Source organism: Monodon monoceros, unplaced genomic scaffold, assembly GCF_005190385.1.
Source record: "Monodon monoceros isolate NGI ecotype Baffin Bay Population unplaced genomic scaffold, NGI_Narwhal_1 Super_Scaffold_2, whole genome shotgun sequence".
Lineage (NCBI taxonomy): Eukaryota > Metazoa > Chordata > Mammalia > Artiodactyla > Monodontidae > Monodon > Monodon monoceros.
In genome coordinates, this window is record NW_021703776.1 from 31,667,473 (window position 1) to 31,682,336 (window position 14,864).

The following is a 14,864-nucleotide window of genomic DNA, read 5'->3' on the forward strand; positions in this document are numbered from 1 at the left end:
AGAAAACAAACTTATGGTTACCAAAGGGCCGAGGGATTGGGGAGGGATAAATTAGGAGTTTGGGATTAACATATACACATTAGTAAATATAAAATAGATAACAAAGACCTACTGTATAGCACAGGAGACTATACTCAATATCTTGTAATAATCTATAAGGGAAAAGACTCTGAAAAAGAATATGTATATGTATATATATATATATACACACATATATATAACTGAATCACTTTGCTGACCACCTGAAACAAATCAACTATACTTCAAAAAAAAATTACTGTAGAAACTACTAAATATTTAAAATCTACTTAGCTGCTACCTAGCAAAATGCAAAGTATTAACTTTCTTCTTACAACCACTGTTTTGTTAACTTTGGACTTGATGTTAACATTCTGAAGTAAACATTGCCTCATAGATTTCACAAAGAAGTATACTCCAACTACAGTAGGGAAACATATTTATTTCACAACATTCTCTTTCAAGCCCTTATCATATCAACCGCAACTGGAACAATACCAGAAGCTTCCCAGCCACATCTCATTTTGACCACCTGATACGCTTAGTGGGACTTAAGTCCAAGTGTAAAATAGGAAAGACAGAGAGAAAATATTCTTTGGGGAGGTTGTAAAGCCAGAAAGTAGTAGTAAACAGAGTCTTAACCTTTTATGCAGTATACATTACCTTAATTTTTCAACATCACAGATACATAAAAGTTACCCTCCAGGATGAGAATAAACGTCATTTGAACTTGCGGTTTCCTTGTCACATTGGAACTAAGAGTTTTTTTATGGACAGTACAGACATTGTCCTTCTTATCAACCTCAAAAGATTCAAGATTGATTCCCAATACATGCTTCCTTCCTAAATATCCCACTGGAGATCTGTAAGGTTTACCTGGATTTTCTTCTACTTCTCAGTTTCATTATGTAATATTTATATTTTTCTTAGGTTTGTCTTTTTCAAAGATTTTTTAAATTTTTTGCCACTTGAACCATATATACTTCACAATTTTCTAGTTTTCTATTATTTCATCTAAAGACTTTTCTAGACACTCGTCTTACATACTTCAGTCTGCCTTCATGTAGAGAAACTGTAAATTTTAGAAAGCCATCCATCAGCATTTTGTTTTAATTTTTATTGAGCGCCAACGCTGTAGGGTCTGAGCCACAGCTTTATACTGTTTGGTTCCAGGGCCCTTCCTGCTCATGTCTTTGCCAAGAGCAGGTACTGAATCGTGGCCTTCAGAGAACAGTCTGCAAGTATTTATTCCCTGGGACACAACAGTAACTGGTCAGAGTTCATCATCCTGTACCTATGGTAGAAATCATTTTCTCCCCTAAATACACAACCCTGTAATTTTTTTCTTCTGCCACGACTCTTGCTGAACTTATCTTCATCTGTGTGTCATTTCAGGACTCTGACAACCAGTCAGCCCTCCTAATGTCACAGTTTTTAAGTGCCTGCTTTATATAAGGCATTGCAGAACGTGATCTAGATATAACAAAAACTCTTAAGATGATGTCCCACCCCTGGAGAGCTTATAAGGGCACCATCTCACGTTATATTTTGCAGCAGACAAGGTACAAATATGTGGAAAGTTAAAGAAACAAAATACATGACAAAAAAGAGATAAAATTCTTTAGAAAAAATAACTGGCCATGTACTAAAATAGAATCCATATGAATGGTTGTGAAAAGGGGAAGGAGAGAGGTTTGAATTAGAAACGGCAGGAGCCTCTGTAACCTGTGTAACTGAGATTTCATTCTACATTCTTTCTTGAAGTTATTTCTAAAAGCATGAAAAGAGGTCCAGTTACAGAGAATACGATAGACTACTACATAGCCACTAAAAATAATACTGTTGAATTGTTACAAAAGAAAAATTTTTATGATTCACTGCTTCCTGAAAGGGTTACAAAAAGATTACAAGGATCAGAATATGTCATTTTTTGCAAAGAGAAATATGTATGCATATCTAGTCAAAGAAAAGGAAGGGCAGTAATAAATACAATAGTAATTTCTGAGAGATGGGATGACAGGTGGTGTTATTTTATAACAACAGGCTATGTATTTCAGCTGGCAGCATCTCAGTTTCATCCAAGGGCTCTTAAGAGAGAACTATTTGAGTCTCGTGACTTCTCTGTTAAAATGCTTGATGGGGGTAGAAGACACTAGCCACTTAACCGCCATCTGACCCATTTATTTGAATTTTAAGATCAAAATCAAACAAGTATCTCTGACAAAGTCTGTGCCTGTTATACTGTTTTGCACTGCCATCTTCAATGAATTGTGTCCGTGATTCTCTAGCTGTGTTTCTGCTGACACTGAGGCCTCATTCCTCTTTGGGGATGTCATCTAAGTTTACGCTTGACTTGCAATTCTCTTCTTTGACAAGCAAGTTTCACAAGGTGCCCCGATTACCCACGTTACAAGCTTTCTACTTGGGAGGACTCTCAGGATGCTTTTCTTTTCTGCAACTATTCATACGTTTATACTGTATTTCATCAATTCTATGACAAACACTCTTTCATGTTTTAACACCTCTGAAACTAGACTATGTTATATAATCAACAGCATCATAATTTTTTGGCAGCATATTCTTTTGTTGATAAACACTGGTGTGTCTGATAATCAACAGTGTCTTATGCCTGATGAAAAACAGTGTATAAATTGCTATTTATTTCAGTCAGATTAATAAAGTGGGCAGATGAACCCAACCTATGTAAACAATGGCAAAGAAAAGAAATTCTTGAGTTAACAGAGAGTTTTCACTTTTCACTGTAGCTTAATTTTGAATTGATAGTTCACAGGCCATACCAAACTTGCTCTAAAGGTAATGAAAGCTGAAACAATGAATTCAAGCAAAGATCAATAGTCAAGTATCCTAAAACTGACTCTGTCCAAAGTAAACTTCATCATTCATAAGTGCATTATTCAAAGTTTATAATTCAGTGAGCTTCATATGAAGAGAATGTGACTAGTTAAGAGTTTACCTGGATGAGAAAGGAATGTATTTCCTCTTTTCATCCAATAGTCTTATTCACTAGTAAAACATTTTTCCCTGATAACTTCTTCAGAACTAACCTTAAATGCAGCTTCCAGACCATTGCAGTTAAAGAAAGCTTCACAAAGAATTGTCCCGAGCCTTCTTTCAAAATCCAAAGTTTTGGACTTAAACACAACATAATCATTTTCAAATTCCTATAAAATTCAAAATAAAATATTAGTTTACGGGAAAGAATCCAACAGTGAAAATATCAACCACAAAAGTGTGACACCTCTCTCTCTGTGAATGAATTTATTTTTCATAGGATTCCAGGAAAGACAAAGAAAGAGCTGTACCTGACTAATTATTCAAGTGGCAGCCTTATAGGCGCACTGAACATTTAGCACTTTCAGCTCACATTCCCACAATCCTTTTCACTGGCTCAGACCCCAACATTAGTACTTTGGCCTATCACTCTATCCTTCTCCATACTATTTTGATTATAAATGAAAAAGCAAAGCTTTTCAGAAAAGAAAAAGGAAAAAAATAGAACCCGTCTTATAACTTTAGTCCATCTATAAGTTTAAACAGGAAGTTTTTTATTTCGTTTTTCATGGAGCAGAAACCCTGCCAGGAAACACTATTTCTTCAAGTGAGAACTAAAATCCACAGGTCTGTCTGTAAGAAAGCATCATTAGTGATACAGACAAAAGATAATACTCTTCCTACTTTCCCAGTTTCTTATTAATATGCAGTTAACAACCCCGAGTTTTCTCGTAATACATAAACACCCACTCCCATAATTACGAAGAATGAAACAGTGAAAGAGTAACCATCATCTGCACAGCATTACAATTCAGTCTTCAGTGAAGTCCCAGAAATTCAGAAACACTTTGGGCTTCCCAGTCAAACCGCCCCAGGAGTGCACGCCACACACTTAACATAAAGAAGTCCTCTGTTACCACCATAAACTGAGCCTCCTCTTATTGATAATAATGATGACAGCTAACATCTATTCAATTCTATTCTAAATGCTTTACATTATTAACTCAATTCTAACCACATGATGTAGGTAATATTTCTCCATTTTGTAGGCAACAAAGTAAACTCAAAGAAGTTTAATGCCCACAATCTTACCCCTACTTAATGGCAGGGCCAGAATTTAAAGCCAGGTAACCTGGCTCCAAAGTCCACACTCCAAGCATGATTCTGGATGTTTGTATGAAGGAATGCACCTTATGCTGAATTGAACACACACTATAAAACAGTGTAACGGCAAAGTTCTAGAGCACTATGTGTCATATACAACAATGTCATCTTTAGCATCAAGAGGAAGTCTCCACTTACGAAGTAGGGCCAAACGGTCTCTTCATTCAAGGCTCACTGACTTTTAAAAGTAAACACAAATGCCCAACAAGTTGTAAACAAGCCTAACTTACTCTTCTACTCATGTGGCAACAAAGAACATACCACTTAAGATTCTCAAAGATTATTTGAACAATCAGCAAATAAGATCTCAGGGAGGAAACAAACGTTCATTTCCATAATTGATATCTCTCCTAACCTCTTTTTTGTCACTCAACCTGAATTCAGAACTGCTGATAGAACTTCTCCCCTAGGAAGTCCCACAGATAATTGAAATTTATTTTATACAAATCGGAACTTATCATCCTCTCCATAAAGCCACACCTCATTCTGTAAACCCTAACAGAAACTTTGGCAATCTCTTTCACTTCTTCCTCTCTCGGTCAACTGCTGTCAATCTTTTCTCCTAACTACCTATTCTTCATTAGTCCAGGCATCACCCTCCAGATCACCATTACCATTTAGCTGGATTTCTGTTAACAATTTTCTAACTACTCTCTTTGCCTTTAATCTCATCTCTCCCATCATTCTAACTGCAATCTAAATAAGCTTTCTAAAATAGAAATCTTATGTCACTCTCGTACTCACAGTTCACCATTATCTCAATTCAGAACCCTAATTTCTTAGGGTAAAGTCTAGAAGTCTTAACCTCACCTACAAGCCCTCTGTGATCTGGGCCCTACTTACTGCTCCCAACTATTCCAGTACCTCTCCCCCTTTCATACGCTAGGATCTAGCCACACCTGCCTTATCATACTCATTCTCTGTGTGTAATACAATTTTCTGCTCATCACTTTCTTTTCACCTACTCCTCACTTGCTTCATTTCTATTTTTTTTTTCAGTTCCATTTATCTTTCAAGTATTGTCTCAGTTTCCCTTTCACCTCCTCTGGAAAGGGGCCCTTCACAAATGATCCCATAGTACTCTGTACTTTTCATACCCTAGCACTAAGCACACTGTATAATTGCCAACCTGGATTCTCCCCCTGGATTTTAAACTATGAGTATAGTAGCCATGTCTCTTTTCACAGTGACAGTGCCAATATTTAATGAGGTTCCCAGCACAGAGCTGTTTCTCAATACTTACTGAAGAATAAACAATATGCTGGTATTACTGAAAACCATTTTTTCTATACTGTAAAAACTCCAAAATTGCCCTTATTAGTGACGTGGGAAATTTTGAAGTTTTAGCTAGAGAAATGCCATGGTCTGATTTAGCTCCTAAAAGGCAATCAAGCTGCTGTGTGAAGAACAGACCCTGATGGAGCCAAGACAGGGGCTGAAGAAGAGGTTTAGGAGCAAATGCAATAACCCGGGTCAAAGATGAGATCCGGGTATATCTTCAGGGTTTATCTGATGTTTATCATAAGAAAAGAGCAAGATCATGGATGACCCCAAGGTTTTGTAATAAGTAGTACATTATATGGACTATTTAATGAGTTGGAGAAGACAAGGAAGAATAGGTATGGGGAGAGGTAAAGCAGGGGTTCAGTTTTGCATGTTGGTGACATCTATTAAGTATCTAAGTGGAGATCCTGAGTAGGCAGCCGAATATATGCTATGTGTTTGGGATTTAGGCAGGTCCTTTCCATTATGTAAAATATCCTTTAGGCTTTTGTTAGATACTCTATCAATTTGAGGAAGGTCCCCTCTATTCCTGTTTCTAAGAGTTTTTATCATGAATGGATGTTGAATTTAGTCAAAAATTTAACGCATCGAAGTTTTTAAACTACTAAACTATCACAAAGGAGGCAAGAATATACAATGGAGAAAAGACAGTCTCTTCAAGAAGTGGTGCTAGAAAAACTGGACAGCTACATGTAAAAGAATGAAATTAGAACACTCCCTAAAACCATATACAAAACTAAACTCAAAATGGATTAAAGACCTAAATGTAAGGCTGGAAACGTAAAACTCTTAAGAGTAAAACACAGGCAGAACACTCTGTGACATAAATCACAGCAGTATCTTTCTGGATCTACCTCCTAGAGTAATGAAAATAAAAACAAAAATAAACCAATGGGACCTAACTAAACTTAAAAGCTTTTGCACAGCAAACAAAACCATAAACAAAACAAAAAGACAACCCTCAGAACAGGAGAAAACATTTGCAAGCTACGGACAAGGGATTAATCTCCAAAATATACAAACGGCTCATACACCTCAGTACCAAAAAACCCCAAACAACCCAATTAAAAAATGGGCAGAAGATCTAAACAGGCATTTCTCCAAAGAAAACATGCAGATGGCCAAAAAAGCACATGAAAAGATGTTCAATGTCACTAATTATTAGAGAAATGCAAATCAAAACTGCAATGATGTATCACCTCACGCAGGTCAGAATGGCCATCATCAAAAAATCTACAAACAATAAATGCTGGAAAGGGTGTGGAGAAAAGGGAAAACACTCCTACACTATTGGTGGGAATGTAAATTGGTACAACCATTACGGAGAACAGTAGGGAGGTTCCTTACAAAACTAAAAATTGAACTACCATATGATTCAGCAATCCCAACTCCTGGGCATATATCCAGAGAAAACCACAATTCAAAAAGACACATGCACCCCAATGTTCACTGCAGCACTATTTACAATGGCCAAGACATGGAAGCAACCGAAACGTCCATTGACAGAGGAATGGATAAAGAAGATGTGGTACACATATACAATGGAATATTACTCAGCCATAAAAAAGAATGAAATAACGCCATTTGCAGCAACATGGATGGATGTGGATACCATCACACTAAGTCAGACAGAGAAAGACAAATTATCATATGGTATCATTTATATATGAAATTTAATTTAAAAAAATGATACAGATGGGGAATTCCCTGGCAGTCCAGTGGTTAGGACTCTGTGCTTCCACTGCAGGGGGCACAGGTTTGATCCCTGGTCAGGGAACAAAGATCTTGCATACTATGCAGTGTGGCCCAAAAAAAAAAAGATACAAATGAACTTATTTACAGATCAGAAACAGACTCACAGATTTTGAAATCAAACTTGTGGTTGCCAAAGGTGAAACGTGGAGGGAAGTGATAAATTAGGAGATTGGGATCGACATATACATGCTACTATGTGTAAAACAGATAACTAATAGGAACCCACTGTATAGCACAGGGAACTCTACTCAATATTTCGTAATAACCTATATGGGAAAAGAATCTGAAAAACAATAGATATAAATATGTATAACTGATTCATTTTGCTGTACACCTGAAACACATTGTAAATCAACTATACTCCAGTAAAAAATTTTAATGCATCGATTAACACAATTATGATATTTCTCTTCTTTCACCTGTTAATATTGGGATTACACTGATTTTCAAATATTGAACCAGCCTTGCATCCCTAGAACAAACCCCCTATGGACATGGTGTAGAATTCTTTTTGTATACTGTGGAATTCTATTTGCTAATAATTTAAGGATTTTGTACCTATGTTTATGAGGGATAAAAGCTTGCACTTTTCACTTCTTTGCACTGTCTTAGCTGGTTTTGGCAGCAGAGTAAAACCTACTAGCTTTGTAAAACAAATGGGAAAGTGTTATCTTCACTTGTATTTCTGGAAGAGACTGTGTAGAACTGGTGTCACAGGTATAACTTGGTGACATTGAAGGTTGGGTTCCAGACCACTGAAATGAAGTGGTTACCACAATAAAGCAAGTCACATGAATTTTTTTTGTTTCCCAGTGTGTATAAGAGTTATATTTACACTATACTGTAGCCTATTAAATGCACAATAGCATTATGTCTAAAAAATGTATATACCTTAATTGAAAAATACTTTATTACTAAAAAATATTATCAATCTTCTGAGCCTTCAGTAAGTCACAGTAATAACACCAAAGATCACAGATCTATCACAGATGACCATAACAAATACAGTAATAACAAAGTTTGAAATATTGTGAGAACTACCAAAATGTGAGAGACACGAAGTGAGCAAATGCTATTGGAAAAATGATGCTCAACACAGGGTTGCCATGGACCTTTGATTTGTTTAAAAAAAAAAAAAAAAATTGAGGTGTGCCTGTAATTCTTAAATATTTGGTAAAATTCTCCTAGGAACAACCTCAGCATGAACATTTTCTTCGGGGGAGTCTTTAATCACAAATCCAATTTCTTTAATAGTTATAGTGTTATTCAAATTATCTCACCCTCACAAGAAAAAATTTATGTGTGACAACAGATGTTAAGTAAACTTACTGTGACAATCATTTCACAACATATACATGTATCATATTATTATGTTGTACACCAGGGGCCCCCAGCCTTTTTGGCACCAGGGACCAGTTTCATGGAAGACCATCTTTCCACAGACCAGGCCGGGGTGGGGGATGGTTCAGGTGTTAATGTGAGAGATGGGGAGTGGCAGACGAAGCACAGCTCGCTCGTCTGACACTCACCTCCTGCTGTGCGCCTCGGCTCCTAAGAAGCCGTGGACCAGGGACCTGTTGCACACTAAAACTAATACAATGTTACATGTCAATTATATCTCAATTTAAAATATTTATTTCATATTGAGTGAGTTGTGGTAGTTCTAATTTTTTTAGGAATTGGTTCATTTCATCTAAGTTATCAAACTTATGTGTGTAGATGTTATTCTTTTGTTTTTTGGTATTCCCCATTTTTTTGATATCTGTTGAGGATGTAATTGTAGCTATTTTTTACTCCTGATATTGGTAATTTGTCTTTTTTTCTTTGTAGTCTTGCTAGAGCTTTGTCTTTTCAAAGAACTAACTTACTTTCACTGACTTTTCTCTATTATTTCTTTTCAATTTCATTGAGTTCTGCTCTTCTTCTGATTATTTCCTTCTTTCTGACTGATTTGTATCTTTGCTCTCCTTTTTTTCTAGGTTCTTAGGGTGGAAACAGATTATTGATTTGAGATTTTCTTCTTTTTTAATGTATGCATTTAGTGCTATAACTATCCCTCAGAACTGCTTTAGCTGTTGCCACAAATTTTGATATACTGTATTTTCATTTTCATTCAGTTCTCTATACTTTATTTCTCTTGAGACTACTTCTTTGATTCATGGAATATTTAGAAATGTGATCTTTAAGTGTTTAGAGATTTTCCTGTTAGGTTTCCGTTATTGATTTCTAGTTTGATTCCACTGTCATCAAGGAACATACTATGTAGGATGTCATATCTTTTAAATTTGTTGAGGTTTGTCTTATGGCCCAGGATATGGCATATCATGGTACATGTTTCACAAGCACTTGAAAATAATGTGAATTCTGCTGTTGTGGCATGGAGTGTTTTATAAATGTCAATGAGATCCTCCTGGTTGATGGTACTGAGTTCTTTTATATCCTTGCTGATATTTCATCTACTTATTCTTTCAATTGCTGAGAAGGAAGCATTGAAGTCTCCAACTAGAATTGTGGATTTGTCTATTTTCCTTCTCAGTTCTCCCAGTTTTTGAATCACATATTTTGCTGCTCTGTTATTTGATGCGTACACATCTAGGATTGCTATGTCTTCTTGGTAGATTTACCCTTTTATTTTATCATTACATAATGTCCCTTCCTGGTATTCTTTTTTTTTTTTCCTGCTATGAAGTATACTTTACCTGATATTTATATAGCTATTACTGCTTTCCTTACTGCTATCCTTTGATTAATGTTTGCATGATATGTCTTTTTCTGTTTACTTTTAATCTGCATATATGACTATATTTGAAGTGAGTTTCTGAAAGAAAACATATAATTTGGTCACTTTTTTAATCCACTCTGCTAATCTCTGTCTTTGTATTGGTGTACTTATACCATTTACATTTAATGTAATTACTACCATGTTAGAGTTTAAGTCTGCCATTTTATTTGCTGTCCATTTGTTCTGTTTTTTCTTGTTTTTCTGCAACTCTGTTTGAAATTTTTTAGCATTATATTTGATGTACCTATAGTGTTTTAAGTTTGTCTCTTTATATTGCTCTAAATATTACTTTACTACGTTATATATACATCAGTGTCTAATGTTGCCATCTATCATCAGTCCAAGTAAAGTATAAAATCTTACCTCCCACAACCAATGAGTCAAGGAAGAAATCATCTAGGAAATTAAGAATACATTGAGACAAATGGGGAAAAAACCTAACATACTCAAACTTAGGGAATGCATCAGAAGCAGTGTTAAGAGAGAAAATTTATCACTGTAAACATATACATTAAAAAAGGATCTCAAATGAATAACCTAATTTTACACCTTATAGGAGTTGAAGAAGAGCAAACTAATCCCAAAGCTAGCAGAAGGAAGAAAAAAAATCAAGATTGGAATAGAGATAAAGGAAGTAAACAACAGAAAAATAGAGAAAATCAACAAAACCAGAAGTTTGCTCTTTGAAAAACAATGAAATTGACATTTACCTAGATTGACTAATGAAAAAAGAGAGAAACTCAAATTACTAAAATGAATGCTGGGTAATTCAGAAATAAAAAGGATTATAAAAATATGCTATGAACAAGTGTACACCAAACTCTATAACACAGATGAAATGAACAAACAGAAACACACAACCTACCAAGACTGAATCGTGAAGGAAAGAAAAACTGAATAAGCCTATAACTAGTAAGAAGATTTAATCAGTAGTCAAAAACACTTCAACAATAACAAAAAAGCCTAGGACCAGACAGCTTACTGATGAATACCACCAAACATTTAAAGAAGAATTAATACCAATCCTTCTCAAACCCTTCCAAAAAAAATTGAAGATATAACACTTCCTAACTCATCCTGTCAGGTAAATATTGCCCTGACACCAAAGCCAAATAAAGACATTACAAGAAAACTACAGACTGGTATTCCTTATAAACAGTGATACAAACACTCTCAACAAAAAGTAGCAAACAGAATCCAGCAGCATACTGAAAGGATCACACACCATGACCAAGTGGATTTATTCCCAGAATGAAAGTTGGCAAATAAAAATCAATGTCAGTAGACCACATTAATAGAATGAAGGAAAAGACCACATGATCATCTCAACTGACGTAAAAAAAAAAAAAAAATATTCAACACCCTTTAATGATACAAACACTCAATAAACTAGAAATGGAAGGAAATTTCCTTAACATGATAAAAGCCATCTATGAAGAACCCACAGCTAACATCATACTCTGTGATGAAAGACTAAAAGATTTCCCCCTATGATCAGGAACAAGGCAAGGATGTTCCACTTCCACCACTTCTATTCAACACTAGCTAGGGAAACACTAGTTAGAGCAATTAGGTGAGAAAAAGAAATAAAAGGCATCCAAACTGAAAAGGAATAAGTAAAATTATCTCTGTTAATACATGACATGATTTTATACTTAGAAAACTCTAAAGATTCTGCACCAAAAGCAAAACAAAAGCCAAAACAAAACCACTATCAGAGGTAATTCAGCAAAGTTGCAGGATGCAAAAATCAGTTGCACTTCTATACGTTAGTTATGAGCAACAAAGTGGGATCCTTACAAGATATACAAAAATCAACTCAATATTTATCAAAGACCTAAACGTAAGAGCTAAAAGTATAAAACTCTTAGGAGAAAATACTGGAGAAAATCTTCATGACACTGGATTTAGCAATCATTTCTTGGATATGACACTGAAAGCATAGGCAACAAAAGATAAATTTGACTTCATCAAAATTAAAAACTTTTGTGCATCAAAGGACACTACCATGGGTCTGAAAAACAACCCATGGAATGGAAGAAAGTATTTTCAAGTCATACATCTGATCAGGGGTTAATGTCCAGAATATACGAACTCCTACAACCCAACAACAAAGGAATCCAATTCAAAAATGAGCAAAAGACTTGAATAGACATTTCTCCAAAGGCATAAAGATGCCTAATAAACACATGAAAAGATGACCAACATCACTGATCATTATGGAATGCAAATCAAACCACAATGAAGTATTACTTCATGGCCACTAATATGGTTATTATCCAAAATAGTGAAAAATAGTAAGTGTTGATGTGGATGTGCTAACATTGGAATCCTGCATTACTGGTGGGAAGACAAAATAGTTCAACCACTATGGAAAACAGTTTGGAAATTCCTCAAACAGTTCAAAATAGAATTACCATATGATCCAGCAATTTTAATCTTAGGTACGTATCCATAAGAATTGAAAGCAGGGACGACACAGATACTTGCTCAACAATGTTCATAGCACCATTATTCACAAGAGCCAAAAAGGTGGACACAAGCAAGCATCAATCAATAAATGAATAAACAAAATACAGTATATATATATATATATATATATATATATAAAATAGATTTAGCCTTAAAAAGGAATGAAATTAAAAAGGATGATTTAGCCTTAAAAAGGAATTAAAGGAAACTGTGACACATGCTACAATATGGATGAACCTTAAAGGCTTATGCTAAGTGAAATAAGCCACACACAAAAGAATTATTTTGAGTCCACTCATATGAGATATCTAAAATAAATAAATTCATAGAGAGAGAAAGTAGAACAGATATTACCAGGTACCAAGGGGAGGGGGCAATGAAGAGTTATCATTTAATGGGTGTAAAGTTTTTGTTTGGGATGATGAAACGTTCTGGAAGTGGATAGCAGTGATGGTTGCACAACACTGTGAATATACTTAACGCCACTGAATTGTACTCACAAATGATTTAAGTGCTAAATTTAATGTAAAATACATTTTACCACAATTTTATATACAGAAAAAAACCTTCCTTCTCTTTTGATCCCTTTACTCTCTTCCATTTATAATGGTCTTAAATACTTTCTGTATATACATTTAGAACCACAGAGAATGTTATAATTTTTGCTTCCACCATGAAACATTATTTAGAAAACTCAAGAGGAGAAGGAAATTCTATTGTATTTACACTTATTTCTGCATACCACATTCTTCCTGCTGTTCCAAGGTTCCCTTCTTTATCACCTCCTTTCTGTATTAAGAACTTCCTTTAGCCATTCTTTAAGGATCAGTCTACTAGTGACAAATTATTAGTTTTTTTTTTTTTTTGGTCTAAGAATTTCTTGATTTCCCCCCCTTTATTCTTGAAGGGTATTTTTCACTGGGTAGAGAATTCTGAGTTAACAATTCTTGTCTTTCAGCACTTAAAAATATTTTGCCATTTCCTTCTAGCCCTCGTGATTTCTGATAAGAAAACCACTGTCATTCAAACCATTTTTTCCGCTTGGGTAAGTTGTGCTTTCTCTCTCACTACTTCTGAGATTTTTTTCTTTATCTTCAGTTTTCAGAAGTTTAATTATGATGTGTCTTGGCATGGATTTCTCTGGGTTTATCCCTGGGTTTATCTTTCTGCTACTGATTTCCTCTTCAATCTGTAGGTTTATGTCTCTTGCCAAATTTAGGTGGTTTCCAGCTACTTCTCTGAGACTTTCAGCTTCATGGTCTTTCTCCTCTCTTTCTGGAACTTTGAGGACACTAGTGCTAGATCTGTTACAGTCTTACAAGTCCCTAAGGCTCTGCTCATTTACTTTCAGTCTACCTTCTCTGTTGTTCAGACTGAGTGCTTTCTATTGTTTCATCTTCCAGTCCACTGATTCTTTCCTCTGTCACTCCATCCTGCCACTGAACTCAATCACTATGCAGTGTATTTTAATTTTTTTCAGCTCTAAAATTCCAATTTGTTTTTTATATCTTCTATTTCTTTGCTGAGAATTTCTATTTCTTTACTGAGGTTATTTTTTATGTGTTTCATTATGTTGATAATTGCTTGTTGAAGCATTTTTGGCATGGCTCTATAAAGCCTGTCAGATAATTCTAACATGTCTTATCTCAATGGTGACATCTATTAGTTGTCTTTTTGTTCAGTTGAGATCTTCCTGATTCTTGGTATAATGAGTACATTTTTATTGAACCTGGATGTTTTCATACTATGTTTCATATTATGAGACTGGATTTTATTTAAACCTTCAGTTTTTGCTAGCATTCTACAATACTGCTCTGGCCCCTTTACTGTCAAGTGGAGACAGAAGTCCAGTTTCTCCACTCAGCAACCATTAATACCTAAGGGTGGGGAGCTCCTGTTATGGCTGGGTGTTCCAGCTTCCCATGTGGTCTCAACAGATGTCACAGTACTGGTGACCTGGTTACCATTTGATCATGGTGAAAGCACTGACTTTCTAGAGGCTTCCTGTGACACTACCCTAGTGGGGTAAAGGACGCTGCTGGGTGAGGAAAGAAATTCAGGATTCTCATGTGTTCTCCACTGACATCACAGAGCGTGAACACATAACTGGCTAGCTAGGATGAAAATCATGACTCCCTACTTGGTCATCACTGATACCACCCCAGTGGAGGTGTGGACTGGGTGGGGTAGCATTTTACAGATTGGCTGTAAGTCTAGTCTCCCCATACAGTCTTTGCTGGCATGGATGGGGGTAGGGAACAGTTTCTTCTGTGATATTTTTCTGGACTAGAGAGACTGCAGTCTACAAGTCTTCTGTCTTGCCAGGCTGTCCCTTTCTTGAGAGGGATCAGGCTTTAATTGAGGTTTTTAATGTCTG

The 14,864-nt window shown here is 35.6% G+C and overlaps 1 protein-coding gene across 1 annotated transcript in view; it reads right to left on the reverse strand.

The window, feature by feature from the left end:
• Positions 1-14,864, reverse strand: part of DNAH11 (dynein axonemal heavy chain 11) — a 315,311-nt gene that overhangs the window by 268,885 nt on the left and 31,562 nt on the right. The window contains 1 exon segment of the mRNA XM_029233957.1: positions 3,084-3,200. Within this exon segment, the coding sequence (XP_029089790.1) occupies positions 3,084-3,200 (117 nt within the window).